This window comes from Plodia interpunctella, chromosome 17 (assembly GCF_027563975.2).
Source record: "Plodia interpunctella isolate USDA-ARS_2022_Savannah chromosome 17, ilPloInte3.2, whole genome shotgun sequence".
In the NCBI taxonomy this organism is placed as follows: domain Eukaryota; kingdom Metazoa; phylum Arthropoda; class Insecta; order Lepidoptera; family Pyralidae; genus Plodia; species Plodia interpunctella.
Genome location: NC_071310.1, coordinates 7,194,851 through 7,214,969, shown reverse-complemented (window position 1 = coordinate 7,214,969; position 20,119 = coordinate 7,194,851). Strand labels below are relative to the sequence as shown.

Below are 20,119 nucleotides of genomic sequence, written 5' to 3'. Positions count from 1 at the left end.
AATAAAACAGGCTGGGTGCGAGTCTGACTCGCGCACGAAGGGTTCCGTACCTATCTGTAAAAAAGGTAGAAAAAATCAGTTTGGCAGATTAAATATCTATTTTATTCTGTTTTTTTAGTACTTGTTGTATACAATAAATACATTATTTGTGAAAATTTTAACTATCCCAATTCGTGACAGCAGTCTTAATAATTTCGTGTCACTTTTTGTGTACGAAACCCTGAAAAGTACTAAGTAAGTATTTTTAAATATTTATTTTTACTTTTGAAAATATTCTGTAGTAAATTTTATGTGTAAAAGTACTTTATCCCATGTTTTATATGTATAGTAAATATTAAACTGGCACAAATTATTATATCATAAAATAGTACATTTGCACTTTAGAAATTTTGCAAATTTTCTTGTTATGACATTATTATGTGAGTGTCAAAGTTAATTTATATAATAAATTAAAACAACATCTTTAAAATCCATTTATTTTACATCTTTGTGACAACATCATCTAGGTATCAGAGAAAGCACTTCTTTATTAATAATACAGCAAGAGAAGTTATTTCCGTCTACACAGCATCGCCGAACTCGAACAGATACCGACGCGAATGCACAAACATTACATAGTTTGCACGAGAGCTTTTTTCTATCGCAATAAACAACCAGCCATGTACGTCGAAATCGCCAAAGTTTGGCGAACTGTTTGCCGAGTATGATAGCTGGCATAAAACTTGCGAACAACGGTGAAAACGAACCTCAACTTAAATAGGTCAAGGAAAATTTTATAGATGGCATTACTAGTACGTAGTTAATGAAACAAATTGAATCTGAAAACCACTTTTTCCTCATTATATTATTATAACGACATAGTTGCTCCTTTGCGACCTATAAAAGCTATTTTATAGATATTTTGGACCTTCAATGAAATGTAGACGCAAAGAAAGTCAAAATCCTACTCTAAAATAAATTAAATAAATCTTACATTAAACTATTTTTACATGAAAATATTATGTTATAGATATTAATACAATCAAGTTAAATAGTAGAAAAAGGGCTGCGTTCTGATATCACTTGGCTGAGGATAAAACCGGAAAGGCGCTAAGAAAATTAAATAAATCCTAATGCTGTAGCCACACTATCGCGCGAAAATTCATATGATTACTTGGTATAAAGCTTCATGCAATTTCATATGGAAGTATCGAACATGACGAAAGAGACTTCGCTGACAATGAGTGAAAACAATATTTTCACAATGCAAAATTTGCGACTGTTTGTTTTAAACCTTTTTGCGCTAGAACGATGTTACGTCATCGGAGCATAACTTGATAAATAAATAAAAGGACAACACTCAACGGCCCACACCAAGCTTGTATCGTGTACATAACAGAAACGGGTACAACACACCCAGAACTGCAGACTCTGTAATCACAAGTACAAATATTGTCCCAAGTGGTGGTGATCAATACGCCACGAAAGTCGTCGATGGTTATGATAAGGTAATTTAAATCATTATAGTGCGACTACATGATCACAATGAAAGAGAGATAAATTAATACAATCGTCTAAATAGCGCATACGCAGCAGCGGACGTCAAGACCAACGTGGAAGAATCTAGAAGTTGGTTTCCACTTGACGACTCGCTGCATATCTCTTCGCTATTGTTGAATGTTGTGAAGATCGTGTCTTGTAGATTGTAGTTGGCGATCGCTTCGTTTATTTTGACAGCGTCACTCGCTTTCATTATAGGGGAGCGGATCATTTTCCATATTTCATCTGAAATATAACAATAAATTGTATTATTTTTATCTATTCCGTGCATTTTCTATCTTCTTTTATCTATACTACTAGGTGTTGCAAGGGGCTTCGCTCCCGTTGGAATTTTGAAATCAAATATAGCCTATAGCAATCTTGCATAATGTACCTTTCTAATGGTGAAAGAATTTTTGAAATCGGTTCAGTAGTTTCAAAGATTACCCGCCTCAAACATGGAAACCTTGTGGGTTTCTATGTTTGAGTCACAAACTCACAAACGCTTACCTTTTTTAAAATAATAGTATAGATGTATCTTTATAATAAAATTATATTTGTAAATTACATTTCCGAGGGTGGGTTATGTGTAGAAAAAACTGTTTTTTATAAATAAATGAAACTGACGCGGGCAGAGCCGCAGACAAAGTTATGTTTGTTTTTGTTTGTGAGACACTTTGCTTCAAACAAATTAGTCACACTTGTTTTAGGGAATACGATCAAGAAAAGGGTTTTAGGAGTGTACATCAAATATTTCTCCCGAATAAATGGAACGTCTTATGTAAGAAGTATTTACAATGAATCGATATTGCTGTGCTTTTAACTAGGTATTGTACTTGTTTTATTCTTTTATTTTTGTGTATGTTGATTGTAATAAAACAGGGATAGCAAGCCTAACATGTAGTGTAGCAATCAATTAAAGAAAAAACAATGAATTGATTCGCCCCACAAAGGTAAAGTCACGCGGTTTTCCGAGCGAATGGCCGCGACCTCCAATGAACCAGCAAATTGGATGCACTACCGCTATGTTTTAAAAAAGTAAGTTAAAATTGTTTAATTTCGAGAATGATACTTATATTTTTTGAGTTAATGTTTGGATTTTTTATTTAAACGTTATTAACTCCTTCTATTTGTGGTATGAAATTCGTTTCATTGTGTATATTGCTAGCTTTTGGCCGCGGCTCTGTCCGCATGTATATTTCTGCGAAAGCGGTACAGACGCGAATTTCATACAAACTTTCACCCCCCATCATAGTCATTTGGGGGTTGATTTTTGAAACAAATATTAGCCTATGTTTGAACTGAGGTCCTTATCTATATGCATACCAAATTTAATCAGAATCGGTACAGTGGTTTAGCCGTGAAAGCTGAACAGACAGACAGACATGTAAAAATAAGCGTACTTACATACACTACTGTTGCCGTCATCACCATCTTCACACGAGAACATCACCGCGTAATGCTGATAGTCTACGTCGAGGAATTTATATGTCTCCGCTTTACCATCTAAAAATATTAATTATTATTATTAATTTTAAAAAGGTAACGCTGTAATATGAGGAAAATCAAACTTTAAAAATTTTCTAATTATATATTTTTCTAAAGCTTAAGTATGATAATTTCTAAATACAAATTTTCTTTTTACAATCGCAAACACTGCCTGTCACCTCAACTCTTTTTGAGAAGCCTATCAGCACAGTCGAAAGACGACAGTGGCTGAGAGAGAAATACACGGCGCGACCGTATTTTTTAAAATATAAAACCAAGCTAGCAAACAGACATGCGGCCCACCTGATGGTAAATAATTTCAGCGGAATGGACGCCTAAAATACCAGAGGTCACAGTCACGTTGCCGAATTTATGATCTAAGATCTTTTGGAGTACCCTGTCATTCCTCAGGTTATTCCTCAGAGTTATGCGGTCCATCTCAGGTCATCAGGTGGACCGCATAACTCTTTGCTTGCTTCGTAGTAAAAATTTGCCCATCTCAACCTTCGAATCGGGTTTTCACCTGAATATGTAATCATCAACAAGTCTCCACTGCTGTTGCTGTTAGGGTCACTGTTGATAGCCACAGTGCCGTTGTAGAAGTCTGTCATGTTGTTCTCGGTCCAGCTCACTGACACATCAGTGTAGTTGCTGTGGTTGAACACGAGTGTGACACAGGCGCCCTCTATGTTGAAGTGGTCGGCTGCCATGGCAGCTATGTACCATTTTCCGTCGAGCTGGTAAATATTTTCATGTAATTATTAATAAAAAATACGGGTCGCTGACGTGTGATTATGGACGGAAAAAAGACCGACTATAGTTTATTAGACCACTTTAGAGAAGCTTTTTTCTTCTATAAATCCTAACTAATATTATAATTATAAATGCGAAAGTTTGTTTCCTCTTCGCGCTTTATCTACTCAATACCTTTTATCTTGGAAAAATAATGCGGGCTAAGCCGCGGCAAAAGCTAGTATTGTAGTAATTAACAACGCTGAAGTTTTAAACCCCTTCCACAGGACCCAATTTTACGCCCAATTTGATTACACTGACAATCATATTGGGTCGTGTGGACGGAAATATGAAATTCAAGGTCATTGGGTAGTCGGTATCGCCCGATTTGGGATTGCTCAGTCAAATACTGAAATTGGCGATATACTCGTAGTTGTGCACGTGTGGACGGACGATCAGATTGAATCAATTCAATCCCAATTCAATCGGCAATCAAATTGGGCAATCAGATTATGTCGTGTGGAAGGGGTTTTACCATCTAAAAATATAATGAATTAATCCTAATTATTATTATTTATATTTAAAAGGTAACGCTGTAATATTAGGAAAATAAAACTTTTAAAATTTTCTAATAATATTTTTCCCCGTTATTTTGTCCCGCCATCTTGTTCGAAGTCTACCTCGACGCCTGCGACCTTTGGGAGTTTGTGATAAATTCCAAAGAATCTATATCCCTGTTCATATAGGGATAGTATTATGTACTATATACAATTAGTGTGTGTGAAAGTGTCCTTCTATAATGTTTTGCCGTGTGCAAAAGTTTATCAACACCTTAGTTTTAAATAATGAATTCACAAGGTTTACTACGATGTTGGCAGGCAATCTGCGAATTCATTATCAAGTGAATTTATGTTCTTACCAATTAAAACTGAAGCGATAAGAAATTTCTGATACTTTTTGGACTAATACCTATACTTTATAGCCAAAATAACATGCGATTAGTCTATAAGATACTATTTTTTTTCATTCTGGGTTTTGTTTAACTAAATCATATGGCCAATATTATGAAAACGATATTTCAAATTTTCTTAGTATAGTAATAAAATAAAAGGAAAAAAAAAACAGAGTTGTCATTTTTTGTTTCCGCTAACTTTGGATTTATTTTCGTTAACCAATATTATAAATGCTTGTTTTTTTTAAATAATAATATTTTAATTTTTGTCCATTTAGGGTGAGTTGCACCAGATAACTTTGGCATTAATTTTAACATGCGCGCCGCCGTCGCTTAGACAAAATGGCGTAATTGCGTTATCCTGCGCAGGTTTGGTTTTGTTAATGTTATCGTCAAAGTTGACTGGTGCAACTCACCTTTAGCAAAGTTTTGGCTCAATATTGAAATCGTTAGACATGATACTATTAAAGTACTTACTTCTTTCCAATCCAACTTCCTCGGTTCCACTTCTGGACATGTCGTATTTAGAACCACAGATTGCACCAGCCTGGCACATAACAAAAACAAAATAGGTTTTGACAACATCACTTCCTTCTTTTTTTAAATTACGAAGAAATAAGATCCCCTTATCACTCTCCAAAAAAAAACGTTAATATTCTTTTTTTTTATAATTCTTTATAAATTTACTATTTCAAGCCAGTACTTTCATCTATTTTTTTTATATTTGAATCTAGAATAGCTTGCAGTCTATCAGCAAGTAAGACCCCCACCGACTGAACCGTGGTATTAGACGCTTCCGTCTTTATACTAACTCATTTTTTATTATTGTTCTTGCTAGCCAGTGAAACAATTGTTTACAATTGAGATTTGTTTTCATTAGTAACATGATTTTGATGATATAAAATTCCAATAAGAACTGATATTCCTCAGAAATATTCTTAGAGAAACCAAAATTCTCGAACCTTCCACATCTAGGTCTAAGCTTTGGTTTAGGTTTTGTATTAAATTTTTGTTCTACGATAATTCCTGAAAACAAAGGTAATACTTTAAGACGTACATATTATAGTATATCAACCCAGAAAATATTATGTATGTTCAGTGGAAACTGATATACTTAGATATATCATGCATAATAAAAGACGAATACCTATCACTGGAGATTCCATGTCTGACGTTTTATCAGTCTTAGATTGAGACATCTTGATATCAATATTGATAAAGCAGCTGCATTGATACACTCCATAACACGTTGACTTTTTGTATAAAAAGAACTTATGAAAAATTAAAATTATGTTGAATGTAGTGTTTTTTGTACTTATTTGTGTAGTTCTTAATAATGGTATATCGAATTCTCAAGTCCTGCAATTTGGTCGGTGCACTGATGTGAAAACCATGGAATACTTTCAATTGGAAAAAGTGAGTCGAAATTTAGGTTTTCATTTTATTTTATGACAACGTCACATACACATGTATTTGGTCCCAAGGAACCTACACGCATTTTTTATATAAAAAATGCGTTTTTTTATATAAAAATGCGTTGGGTTCTCAAAACTAACCATAATCATCGAAGTAAATGATGAGTCACTATTAATACGACGCACTGGGGAATCGTAAGTAATTACTAATTATATCTAAATCATAGAAAGCGTGAAGTTATTAAATTTTGAAGATATTGTTTCTTGACGACCTCGGTGGCGCAGTGGTAAAGTGCTTGCCTCTGAACCGAGAGGTCCCGGGTTCGATCCCCGGTCGGGTCATGATGGAAAATGATCTTTTTCTGATTGGCCCGGGTCTTGCATGTTTATCTATATATGTATTTGTTATAAAATATGGTATCGTTGAGTTAGTATCCCATAACACAAGTCTCTAACTTACTTTGGGGCTAGCTCAATCTGTGTGATTCGTCCTAATATATTTGTTATTTGTATTTGTTTAGGTATATCATGTAAATAAAAATGTTACTTAATTGGAACTGCACGCAAATGAAATTGCGGCTATTGTAACAGCTATTATAGTTAAATATATATTAAATATAAGTATATTAGGATAAATCACACAGATTGAGCTAGCCTCAAAGTAAGTTCGAGACTTGTGTTATGGGATACTAACTCAACGATATTATATTTTATAACAAATACATAGATAGATAAACATCCAAGATCGAACCCGGGACCTCTCGGTTCAGAGGCAAGCACTTTACATGAGATCAAGTTCGAAGAGGAGTTTTAAAGAAAGAGCTTAAATTTAATCGATTTTAGGCCGATAGTGAACTTTTAAATACTTCCTGAAACAGCCGCTCAGACAGACATCCAGGAACTGAAAAAAACAAGTTTATCTTCCATCGGCATTGCGACTTTTCATATTACTAAATGCAGTATCTTTTATAACACAATTTCTTTAAATAGCCGCAAACAATTGTTACTCTCGAAGGTTAAGGTTACATCACTATTAAATAGAATAATATGAGGCCAAACGGACTGCTGAACTCATGCAGCTGGATATAGTCCAATGAGTACTATTTATAATAAGGAAGAAGTCAAGGAAGTTGTCAAAAATATTACCTGTTATAAAAAAATGTTTGCGACAAACGTACATAGGTACTTGACTTAGAAAGTTGTCTAACCTTTAATATTCCTGGCTTATTCGTTAAGTTAATTAGATTACTATATAGTAGCTTCTATATGACCATAACATATTGCAAATTTGTACACACACTACAGATATCTTTACAGTCACTGATAAAATACTCAGTCAGTAACGATGTAAGTAATTTACTGTAAAATATGATCTTCTCTCTAGAATTATTATTGAAAATCTGTGGATCCACCTAAGAAGTAATCTACGAAGTAAATCAGGTCTTCATACATCAGCAGCACACTAACATTATTGAGCTTAGTACTAGCTTTTGATCGCAACTTAGTGTACGCATAAAAGTACATTTTTTTTTCTGTAAATCTTCTCTTGATTCTTTCCACATTCCCCAAGGAACCTAAACACCAAAGAGACGATTTTGATGCCCAGTACTTCCATTTGTTAATTGTCTGTCAATTTGCTACAGGGTAGTTTTTATATAAATTGATGATCCATTGATGATTGCTCATTCCAGTTTCTCGGTCTCTGGTACGAGATCGAGCGGTTTCCGATCTGGTACGAGGACTATGGTAGCTGCGCTTACAAGCGGATTCAGGCATGTGGCAGACACATTGAGATTGATCATTCGTTCATCAGAGACGGCGTTCAGTACATCCTTCATGTTAACAGCAGTTATGTACCGGGAGATGATGCTGTTTTTGTTATTGAACATAACAATATTGGTTAGTTTTTATTTCACTCCACTAATTTAATGATACTTACCGATTTTTATGCCACAATAATTCTTTGTCTGTAAGGAGATTTGAATGTTCTTGCTCTAATCAGATTACAAGTCTCATGTTGTTTATATCTAGCATTGAATTTTTATTGTCACTTTGCAGTGAGTGGTTTTGCTCGCCATGTTTTAGATATCAATTGGGATTTTTAGTAACCAATTTGTAAAATTTTAATACCATTAATAATTTGTAGATTATTTTGAGTTTTCAATTGTCATCTTCCTGAATCCTATACTATATCGTTTGCATTTAGCATTTACACATCGTCTGAGATCCCGAATATGATCCCAAAACAATCATAGATGTTTGTTAATGTTTCAGATCCAATGGGTGTTCCTCTGACAATAATAACCACAGATTACACAAATTACGCAGTCGTCTACGGATGCAATTTTAATGAACACATCGGTATTAAATACAGTAAGTTATGTTGGAAAATTGTTCAGAATCTTGCTTCTAATTGTATTTTTTATTAATTAGCGTCAAAACTTGAGAACAGGTGTAATTGATACTAAATCTCCTTACATCATGTTCAGTCCGTTAGTGTGGGAAACGATGTGTTGAGCAAAGATTGAAATATAAGTTCTTGATTTGACATCATTTTCGTTTTATAATCGCCTTGTATATTAGTATACAAGGCGATTTCTTATTATAAACAATAAAACAACAAACATAATATTTTTGTGTATTCTTATCAATGTTTATGGAAAGTCAAGAGGATATGTTTATGTAAAATTTTATGATAGTGTCAATATAATGATTTTACATAATTCAATTCAATTTTTTTTACGAGCTAAATATAAATCAGATTGATAATACTAATTTGTTGGATTATTGTTATCTTAATCTTAGTCACACCCTCTTAATTCTATATACGTGAGGTCAGATCCGTATATAGTAGTAGACTAGTAGACTTGTCGGTAGTATTCGTTGGAGTTAACGATGAAATACCTTTTATCAAATTTATATTCTGATTGCCGTCTCCATTTTGTAGATAGATCATCAAGATGCATTTAAATAGAAGCTATTTATTAAAATCAAAACTCACGGGGCACAAATGGAAACATAGGTGCACTGACACAGGTTCCTCTGAGCTTTCTCAGTATCTTCCTCAGCCATACAGCCACAGTACGAGGTAGTAGAAGTAGGTAGGAGCATAGGATCTCAGATTCCTAATATTTCTTTCCCGCGCCTAGCGGTATTGGGCGACATTGTTAGATCATTGCATGCTTTTATCCTTGACGATATAAGAACAACACTTCTTACAACCTTTCTGACTATGACTAATAGTTTATGTTTCAGTTTCAGCCTGGATTCTGTCAAGAAATTCAACCTTAGACACAGAGACACGCGACAAGGCTCGTTTGGAACTAAATGCGATACCTTACGCAAGTGTAGCATATCTGGAGCCAGTTCCTCAAAGTGAAGCTGACTGTGACTTCCACTGGACAGCCCATGTGCAGTCCGTTAATATGGAAAATTATATAAACAATGATTAAAGTAAAGTAACATAATATCACTTTCGTTTTGTTATTTACGACAATATAGGAATACCAAAATAAATGCTTTTATATAGAGTGTGTTGTGGATAACATCAGTGTCAGATTTTTCGCAAGTTGCCTAAAGACACCTGACTTGATTATTATCACCATCAAACGGCAAGTAGTCGCTCATGTCTAATCGGTTAATCTGGTAATAATGAAATCATCTTTTTCGTCCACTTATTTCCTTCAAAGTTTCCATTATAAAACAAATTGTGGTTTTAACTTTAAAATAAACTTTACTGTGAAAGAAAAAATATATAAGTCTGTAGAAACAACAATATTGTTTATAAAGATCGTATCGATTTAAAGACTAAATTCTAACTATTAAAAATAGTAAAATATTACTATTTTTTAGAGTGAGGTCTTCGGTATACTTTCATTTTGCAGTTGCCGTTTATCCGTCGTTTGACTGGTGTGAAAAGCCCATTAATTCCACCGATTATTTGTTAAATAAAAAATAAAATATAACAAATACATGTATTACACCCATTTAAATGGGTACAGGGTATCTAAATGTCATGGGTTCAGTCTCCTCATCGGAATAATACTTCGGTGCGCAGTTAGAGTTGTCATCTTTTACCAACGTCTCTGGGTCTACACCAATCTGACTCAATGGCTTGATGGCCAATGTCTTGGAAACCTCGTTCAGTGATGGTGTCCTTGATAATATCCATACGTATACTGAAAAAACATAAATAGTGAATTGATAATAGGCAAATTTAGGATTTTTGAAATTCAGTGGCCAATAGAGAAAGGACACTAAAAATAGTTACAGATGATAATATAATTCTTACTCATTACCCAAAATATATTTAATATTTAATAGGCACAAAATTTGCAATGTTATCTTTGATTTAGATTTTTAATATAGTGCAGCCACGGGCTTCGCTGATAAATCAAAAGGTATTTTCGAAATTAATTCAGATAATAATGGACAATACACAGAAATATCTAATTATTGACAAAGATTTGTCGCAATCACAGAAACTGCTGACATGTTACTATAAATACAGGAATAATAGCTTGTTATTAAAATCTATTTCAAGATAGAACTGTACTTAGATGTTGTTATATTTATCGAAATAAATTGATGAAACTCACTGAAATGTTTGTTGATGAGTGGGCTGTATTGACACGTGTACACAGTGGCGTAATGGTGGTAGTTAGTGGCCAGAATATGGAATGGATATCTTCTATTCTTTACTGAAATCATAAAATAGATGTGTACGTACATATGTGGAACTAGCTTGCTCGCGACTCCTCCCACGGTAGTCTATATTTGAATTAGGGTTAATTATGTAATGGGTAAATTTAATCGCTTCGTCCAAATCAAAATCCACGAGAGGATATATGGTCCTATTCTAGGACGGAACCACACAATACCGAAGTAGAACTTTTAACGTATATCGCCATCAGCTACCAATAACTACTAAAACTCACCGTCACCTGTGAAGCGGTGTTGGCCCACGACTATGGACCGAAAGGTATACCAATTGCTTCCGATGAATGAAAACATTCTGAGGAAACATACATTCTAGTCGATGATTTATCATCTAGTGTGTGAAATAGAGAAGGCAATGGCCAACGACTACATTAAGAATGCGAAGAAATTCATTATATATCTCACATAATGGTAACCCTCAGCCTTGAGAATACGGAAGAATATAGGAAAGGAAAACTCACTTCTTCTAGGAGCATTCTGATAAGTGAATGTGATGTCCAAATTCGATCCCTTCTCTATGTCACTAGGTATCTCCAGTTTCCCTAAACTGTATCTGTGAAATAAACCCCGGTCTACCCTGGACTGGTTGAGGTAGATTCCTGTGGGTGTGTTGAGTAACTTTAACGTAGAACAGTTGTTCTTCTGTTGTCCGTCACTCGCGAAATGATAGGCTTGGTACCAGGTATCGTAAAACTGGAAAATAAATTTAATAATGTTACTCAATTTGTCGAAGCCATTAAAGTTCGGCGAACTGTTTGCCGATAGTATTTCTTTCTTTTCGAATGTTTTACTTGGTAACACTACTGGTCTAAGATTTTATTTGTCACCTAAGGTTTCTGACATGTCTTTAACGGCTACCTACCGCTACTAGTATAAAGCTGGCATTAAATTTATCTCGGATATTATTTATATATTCAAAGGTGTAAGTAAGTTATTTGAAAGAATAAAGTTTAATAAATAAACAATTTAACTAGCAGGTAAATTACAAATTTACACAAATTTAAAGTTTTTATAAATCAAATGTTATTTAACCCTATAAATATTTTTATTTGACCCCATTCACATCAATATAAACACAATTTTACTCGTAAGTAAATAGATGGTTTGGACTTACATCTTGAAGTCTAAAATATTCTTGCAAATTAACATTTTCTGGACATTTGTCTGGTAAAGTGAAATAGGCGGAAGCACCATACAAACTTATACAAAATATAACAATCTTAAACATAATGAACGCGACCAAGGCACTCTGAGATTTCAATACAAATAAACTTCAGTAGTTAACAACTTATAGGTTATCTCAGTTCAAATTGCAAATGTTGTGACGCCAGATAAATCACTTTAATTCTAAGAAGATTTATTTGTAAATAGCCACACAAATAGATTAAATCAATATATTTTTACAACTACTAACTAACGAGGAAAAGCTGACTATAAACGATGAAAAGGAACGGAAGAATGTAACTAGCAGGAGCTATATAATTTTAGTTATAAGCCGTGCTAATTCTCTGAAGTAGTGCGATGCGTTACGATACGAAGCGATACGATACGAAGCGATACGATACGAAGCGATACAATACGAAGCGATACGATACGGTATGATGGGGTGCGACTAAACAACAAAGTACCTTTTTCCATTTAGGTACATAATTACGTAATACATACCACGTCATACCTTTAGAAGTAAGACATAGAAGTGAGAAAAAAACTATAGCAAAGATATGAAAATACAGTTGTTTTCTTCATATAAAGTAGGTGTGTAAATGCAATGTTAAATATTCATAATCGTAAAGTTTCATACTTGGTGTTTTTTGACTAAATGTCAAAAAACAACAAAAAGCAGGCGAAGTCGCGATTATATAGCTATAATCGCGACTTCGCATGCTTTTTGTTGTTGTCCTATATAAATATAATAACAATTCTTAGTAACAAATGTTATTATCACTTTCGACGAATTGTTTATCGCAATATTGATTCCTTTATGAATTTGAACCCGGTAACCTCATTACGAAAGACGCGTTTACATTAGTTCCGAATTATACCGTATTTTAAAAATATACCTGCTCGATTTTTTTGTAGCTCGATGCATAATGCCTTGTCAATGGCCTTTCTGACCCGTGGAAAACCAAAGTGGTTCTCCTAGGTGTTCCGCTATTCAAAATCTTGGACCCGTAGTTCACTTATTTCGTAAACTACTAGTAATTTCTGTTATATAGTGCCCAGGGTTCACATAACGTAAGAAATCGCCGGAATGGAACTAAATGATTTCCAAAATTTCAGATCCATCGGTCGAACATTTCTGCCTCCAAATTGGAGTTACAAAAATCTACCCGACAAACATATTTATTTATTTACCATACGATATTACAAACTAGTTTTAGCCCGCGGGATTTTCCACAAGATCAGTTATTTTTCCGGGATGAAAGGTGTCCTTCTACGTACATCAAACTATATGTCTGCAAAATATCAAGAAGATTTGTTGAGTAGATAGAATATGAAGAGGTAACAATCAAACTTAACTAAAAGCGAGTAAAATGAGGAATTCTTATAAATCTTGGCCACCAAATTCCAATGCAAATAACGTTCCATATTTCTAAAAATAGTTAAGGATGTGCATATTAAAAGACAATATAGATGATTTACGCGACAGTATAATACCGCTTTAGAAGGGGTCCGTTTATTGAATAATTGCCGCGTGGGTCCACTCGAGATCTTACGTTCGTGTAGCTTGCTTGTTCTAACATGCAGCTGTTTATATTATGTTTGGTATTTGTTGGCGCTCTCTCAGCTGAGTTCACCCTGCCTGGGGAATGTCCCGATGTTAAATTACAGGAGAACCTGGACTATACAAAGGTACAAGTATTTCTTGATTAATCTTTTCCTTTACCCTTTCCCATTCTAATAATGATTTACGGAACATGTCTCTTCCTTACATAGTTGATCTTTACTCACTCCCAAACGTTTTACAACATTTCTAATACGCGAGGTTCTTTCTTCCTCTTTTTATTCCTTCTCTTTCTATTTTCCTCCTGTCCTTGGTCATCACAAATCATTTTTTCTATTTATAAAATACTTCCAAAGCCGAAGAAGGTATTTAGAAGAAGTCAAACTTTATTTTCATTTCAATCCATCCTCCTATATATTTATTTATCCATTACATATTTAATGATATTAACAATCGTAATCCTTTCGATAAAATAGTAATGAAAAAAAAATCTATTAACTTAATGTCAAATATTTACATGCCCAATTTAATTAATAATGTTTTCTTATCATTATTTTTTGTCGTGTATAGATGACTAACATTAGATGTAGGTAGGTACAGTCTGCATGTTCCAATATTTTAAAATGATAATGGTAGATAATTTTAATTTCAATTAAGTGATTTCAAGTAAATTGTAATTTTTGTCATGCAAACGTATTTTACATAAAAGGATATTCAACTAATCCTAACTTATAATTAGTCATGCGAAAGTAAGTTTGTTACCTCCTCACGCTCTATCTACTCAACAAATCTTCTTGAAATTTTGCATACATGTAGTTTGAAGTATGGAGAAAGACATAGATTACCTTTCATCTCGGAAACTTAATGTGGGCGAAGCCGCTAGCATAAGTTAGTAAGAAACATTTTAAAATTTCTATATCTCATTGTCTATGGTTTGGATGCGGCCGGCAGCGCTGCTCCCATATATCTTCAGAAAAATCATATTTAAACAGACATCATATGTAAAAATAAGACAGTAACAGTCACATACTTATAATTCCAGCTACAAAAACTCAGATAAAGCGCAAAAAATAGACATAATTACACTCATATAGGATATTTCTATTATGTGAATACATTTATATTACTCATATTAAATTATAATTAACTATGTAATCATTAAGATCATCGTTGTGCACTCAGCTGGCAAATAAATAAATATTACTGATATTCATTTCCAGTTTTCGGGCATCTGGTATAACGCAGCCAGCTTCGCGAGCGATGGCCGCGCCATCTACGACTGCGCTACCCTGGAGTTTAAGGAGGACAACATGGGCTACACCCTGAGGGAGACCTTCGTCACTACTGATGGAAACAGGACCCAGAAGTCATACCTCGCTAGAGTTGACCCTACTTTCGATGCGGGGAACAAAGCGCAGTTTATTGTTAGTCATGAAGATGGAGGTAATTTTGATATATGGATTTTTTTGCTAATCTGTAATTGTCCCACTGCTGAATCTGCCATTCCGTCTTCCAATGAATCTCTATTGATGGCAGTTTGCTGCCACCCTGGCAGGGAATCAACCAAATCATCACTCCTTAAATCAAACTAAAACATAATTTTATTTGAAAATCAGAAGTTTCTGACTGAATTTGACCCAATAGCAAATACAGTTGAAGATACCAAAAAGAATACAGTATTATACATTCCTTAAATGGGAAGACAAAAAAATTGCATGTGTGACATGTATAACAAATCCATTTAAATAAAATAGATATACCTTTAGTAAGTTTTTTTAAACAGCCAAGTTTGGTAGGATTTTTCACAATTTTTTGTTTTAAATATCTAACTTGAATGCCATGTGTGCCAGAAGGGCGTAAACACAGAGGGAGACCGCGAAACAGATGGTAGAACGATATTGATGGGTTCCAACTGTAAACTGCTTCTTCTGATAAATTATTTTAGTTTCTAAATTAGGTATGATATAAATTTTTATTTTCAGACAAAGTCCTGCAATTCCCTTTCTACATTCTATCAACGGACAACGATAACTATGCAATCGCATATACCTGCAAATCTTTAAAGAAAAAAGCGAGAATGCACTATGGTAAGTAAAAATAAAGATTAGAAAAATAATGATCAGTTTTCTAGAAAATGGAATGGAGCATAGTTGTTAAATTTTACGAACAGCTACAAAATAATAATTTAAAACTTTGGACGGTGATTTCAATTTACTTTTAGACTAGACTATTATAATTATATTTTCGATATTTGTTTAGTGAAATTTTATTTAATAGGACAAAGACAAAGCATAGATATTCTCGTCGTGTCGAATAATATAAACCAATACCTGCAATTTGGCAGTCGTCAATACATGTTTGATGTCATTATGTGATGTATATGTGAAATAAAGTTTTACCTTAATTTAGAAATGTAATTTGTATTTCAGTATTCACCTGGATCTTATCTCGAAGCAAGGATACTCTTCATGGCGACACTTTGAAGAAGATGGAGAACGCGCTGTCCAAATACACGGAATTGGCTGCGCACCGCAACGCTTTCGTTTTTAAAGATTTCACCGAAGAAAGCTGCTCGTACACAGACCAGTATGGAGTAGATTTCTTCACCACTAACTTCTGGTAGTTTGTAGATTCTATGTTGTTATATATCTGTGATTTAAAAATTGTCTTCGGAGTTTGATTTTGTTTTTTTTTTTTTGTAAAAACAAATCCATAACTTATACTTACCTTACAATTACTAGTTGCTCCCCGGGGCTTCGCTCCTGTGGGAATTTCGGGATATAAAGTAACCTATATTCTATTCCAGGTTATATTCTACTCGAGTATCAAATTTCATAATAATCGGTCCAGTAGATTTTGCGTGAAAGAGAAACAAACATACATACACACATACTTTCGCATTTATAATATTAGTAGGATTCGTAGGAAGGATGTTTAGAATCCAAATAAGTTTAGCAATCTCTTCACTTAAATCGATTCGATGAACCAAATCTCCTATTAGAGCTGTTATGGTTAATGTGGTGGATGGACTGGTACAGACACCACAATCGCATGCAGGTGAGTCTCGCGGACCACATTTAAACATTAATCACCACAACGCCCACAATCAGTGACACAACTCTCAAAAAAAGATTGATGAACCAAAGAAACCGTAAAACTTCCTCCTTTTACATTCATAGTGTTTTTCCCAATAGGCTCTCCGACTATTTTTTCTACTTCGTAGGTTCTTCACCGTCCTTCGTCATCAGATCGGGGGCACGAATGTTCTATTTTCTGTTTGACGACCTTCAAGCCAGCACTTTTTGGACCTTATGCCAGGACCGCATGGTACGGCCTGACATTTGTTCCCGTTATATTGGTTTACTCAAGACGTGGCCGTACCGTCACGACAGGAATCGGCTACTTACTACGTAGTAAAGCTAAACACGTGCAAATGAAAGTGAGACTTAATCGGGTGGGATTATCAATTAAAATGTCAGGTCCAGAATTGTTTTGTCCGAATAAGTAATAGTAAGAAAATATTATTTTTTATCTATACTATTATTATAAAAAGAGAAAACACTACCGAACCAATATCAACAATTATTTTACCACTTGAAAGGTAGGTATATTATCCAAGATGGCTGTAGGCTATATTTTGTCTCAAAATTCCCATAAGAGCGAAGCCCCGCGTGACATCTAGTATTTAAATATTTATTTAAATATATATTCACATAGTTCAGGTCCTACAGATAATGCTATGTGGTTGCAAAAAATGTACTCACATCAGGACCATTAATAGTTTTAGCACTAAGTCGGCCTGTTGTGCAATAAAGCTTATATAAAAAAAAATATTAATTTTATTCTTTCAAGTGAGATAATTGTTTTCAGTGATTGATGTCCAAACCCAATAGCACTGAATATTGCTCTCGAGAATTTAGATCTAGGTAAATTAGAATTATTATATTAGTTGAAATTAATGAAGCTAAACAAGACCTACTTTATGAGCCAAATAGTTACTAGCCACAACCTGTTATCGAAAATTATATGCTCGACTTGCAGGGGCAGATAATAGCCATTCCGACTCGACATAAAAAAGATAATAAACAAATGAAATACCAGTTTCGATCAGAAAATTGTATTTATTTAAAAAAAACTGCCAACCAAAACTTATTCTAGTAACATGTCTTCAACTTGCTCTTTTCTAGTCACTGTTTCTTTTGCGCCTGCGCCTGAGTAACTGGGCTGCTGCTGGTGAACTTGCACGCTTCTTCAGTGAAGTCTGTCACGATCAGCTTGGTGGAGTCAATCTCCTTGGTGTGGGCTTTGAGGAAGTTGTCCACGGCTTTCTTGGCGTCTCCTTCAAGGCCCTTGCTACGGGAGAGGATCCATGCTGAGTCTGAGAATGAAAAATCACAGGAATTAAAAATCATCATTGCTCCATTGGACTTTACATTTGGTGCCGACTCTATGCAACACTATTTTATCACTCTAGTGTGACACATACGATTTATTTGAAGTGAAAACTTCTTTAGCGGCCTTGTGCACTTCTTGTGATAGGTAAATAAAAAATGTTAAAACTCGCGTCAGGACACGTGACATGGGGGCGAAGTGCGGATTTGCATTTCACTTCTCACTATCGAATCGATTCGAAGTGATACGCAACGAACCAATCACATTGCGGTATGGTTGATGTTGCGTCACAATGGCACACTGTGATTGGTTAGCTGCGTCTTACTGCGAAACTGATCGAAAATTCGTAAGACGTCAAAAATGCGCAACGTTAATATTCTAGATTTCACTTCTGCCGGCACTACCGCAGTACAACCCGTTTTTTTTTTTCTTAACTGTCACATTATCTAGTATAACAGATAATAACATAGCAAAATAGGACATAAGCGTCATACTTGGCCAGAATATCGTTCTGTCTTACTTAACATTGCTTGTACCGGCTTGCATTACACTACTACACACGGAGTCTACAAAAATATTGAAGATTCAGCTCTAGGAAGTAAAGGACGAAAGTATACAATATAAAAATAAGTTGATAAATGTACATATAAATGAAAAATTAAGTAATGTGTAGATAATACATAGATTTGTGCAAGCATCTTTGATAATATAGTTACAAGAATTACAGTTACGTCAAAGTGATGACGCGTGGAAAGATATGATGATATGAAATGTATTTAAGTACTTTTTAAAGACAAAATGTAAATATAATATTATCTGTATCGTGCATAAATCAGAGTTATTATTTAATCTTATCAAATTTTAATAAGTTTTTTGATTGAATTAAGACGATTACTGGGCAGGATTTATTATATCTAAATGCAACAAAAGGAAGTAGTTTTATATCATCTTTAATAATTAATATATTTGCCAAGCTACTAGTTCTTATCAATGTAAGATTTATCACCCGTGAATACAAATTAAATGTGTAAGTATCAATATAAAAAAAAACTTATAAAGAAAGGTCACAATGTCGTAGTTAAGTAAAAAATTGCAAAAAACTCAATTCACATACAAAGCTTTTCATATTGATCTCGACAATTACTTACATGAAACAATCAAAACAAATTAAGAAACTCACTGCTTACCCGCGGCTTCGCCCACTTATAAAACAGAATTGTATTTAAATATGTAGGTATGTTTGAAAATTAAAATTTTGATTCAGAAATTAAAATTTCTGCGGCTAATTTCCTCATGATAATTTATTGGTAAATATTTATGAATTATTACTATAAGAGAGTTACAATTACTATGAACTTTAAGAACTTGATCTTACCTGTGTGTGCCTTGGTCTGATCGTCGTACTTGCAGCTGTACGCAACAGCATAGTGGGTATAGTCAGTAGCGACTACGCTCAGTGGTGTTTCACGACTCTGATCTGAAAATATACAGAAAAATATCTATTATCATGTCTATCCCTTGCGGGGTAGACAGAGCTGAGAATTGCGACACTGGACGCCCAAGTTTTAGCTGTCTAGTGTCATTATTATTGGAATTGAGATTAAATAGTGACAGGCTGCCCATCCTTGATTGACTTTTATAATCAGCGTGATAGGAGAAGCAGCTGGAATATTGTATAAGTATTTCTTTGTATCGCTATTGTATTATTATATTAATTGTATTATTCGTCATCACAATTTTGGATTTTGCTAACATGGCCAAGAGAGAAGTCCATATTTCAATTTCAGAAATCCTTCAATAAATTCGTGATTAAACTCCATCCATCCATTGAAAGTGGTATGGTTTATATTATTATATTATATCTACTATAACCTAAACACTGCTTGGGTTTTTTAATAGATAATAAAATTATGTTGCAATAATGTCGTATGAAATCTCTCATCCACTAGTTTTTACTATAGATAGAGTTTCTTTCGGCATTTCTTCTCAGCAGTGGTCGTTCTGAAATGCTAGTAGTCTGTAGCTTTGGTAAATATCATTTAATTTAATATATGACGTGAAAAAGTGCCTGTGAAGGCCTAATTTCTGAATGAAATGATTTGATTTTGATTTTGTTTATCGTAACTAAATTTATAAATGCGAATTTTTTTTTTTATTATTTATATCTTTGTTACGTCT

The 20,119-nt window shown here is 34.1% G+C and overlaps 5 protein-coding genes across 6 annotated transcripts in view; 2 read left to right on the top strand and 3 right to left on the bottom strand.

Annotated features, from left to right (window-relative positions):
- Positions 1-460: 460 nt before the first annotated feature.
- Positions 461-5,467, bottom strand: LOC128677246 (lazarillo protein-like). Its single transcript, XM_053757953.2, has 4 exons — positions 5,168-5,467; positions 3,530-3,743; positions 2,926-3,024; positions 461-1,764 (listed from the first exon to the last, which is right to left on the bottom strand). The coding sequence occupies exons 1-4, from the start codon at positions 5,273-5,275 to the stop codon at positions 1,541-1,543; spliced, it is 645 nt and encodes a 214-aa protein (XP_053613928.1). The 5' UTR covers positions 5,276-5,467; the 3' UTR covers positions 461-1,540.
- Positions 5,468-5,919: 452 nt separating this feature from the next.
- LOC128677089 (insecticyanin-A-like) lies at positions 5,920-9,577 on the top strand. Its single transcript, XM_053757692.1, has 4 exons — positions 5,920-6,106; positions 7,797-8,004; positions 8,380-8,478; positions 9,361-9,577. The coding sequence occupies exons 1-4, from the start codon at positions 5,981-5,983 to the stop codon at positions 9,555-9,557; spliced, it is 630 nt and encodes a 209-aa protein (XP_053613667.1). The 5' UTR covers positions 5,920-5,980; the 3' UTR covers positions 9,558-9,577.
- A 488-nt stretch (positions 9,578-10,065) lies between these two features.
- Positions 10,066-12,073, bottom strand: LOC128677087 (apolipoprotein D-like). 2 transcript variants are annotated; one of them, XM_053757688.1, is made up of 4 exons: positions 11,939-12,073; positions 11,286-11,517; positions 10,704-10,805; positions 10,066-10,283 (listed from the first exon to the last, which is right to left on the bottom strand). In XM_053757688.1, the coding sequence occupies exons 1-4, from the start codon at positions 12,050-12,052 to the stop codon at positions 10,093-10,095; spliced, it is 639 nt and encodes a 212-aa protein (XP_053613663.1). In that variant the 5' UTR covers positions 12,053-12,073; the 3' UTR covers positions 10,066-10,092. The 2 variants fall into 2 exon arrangements, with proteins under 2 accessions (XP_053613663.1, XP_053613664.1); XM_053757689.1 differs by lacking the exon at positions 10,704-10,805.
- Positions 12,072-16,229, top strand: LOC128677088 (lopap-like). The gene is made up of 4 exons (XM_053757690.1): positions 12,072-13,677; positions 14,770-14,992; positions 15,532-15,636; positions 15,979-16,229. The coding sequence occupies exons 1-4, from the start codon at positions 13,567-13,569 to the stop codon at positions 16,170-16,172; spliced, it is 633 nt and encodes a 210-aa protein (XP_053613665.1). The 5' UTR covers positions 12,072-13,566; the 3' UTR covers positions 16,173-16,229.
- A 1,421-nt stretch (positions 16,230-17,650) lies between these two features.
- The window catches only part of LOC128677322 (lopap-like), a 3,371-nt gene continuing 902 nt past the window's right edge, over positions 17,651-20,119 (bottom strand). Inside the window, exons 2-3 of the mRNA XM_053758071.1 lie at positions 19,317-19,440; positions 17,651-17,927 (exon numbers count right to left, since the gene is read on the bottom strand). Of these exons, the coding sequence (XP_053614046.1) occupies positions 17,737-17,927; positions 19,317-19,440 (315 nt within the window). The 3' untranslated portion in view covers positions 17,651-17,736. The remainder of the gene's footprint in view (positions 17,928-19,316; positions 19,441-20,119) is intronic.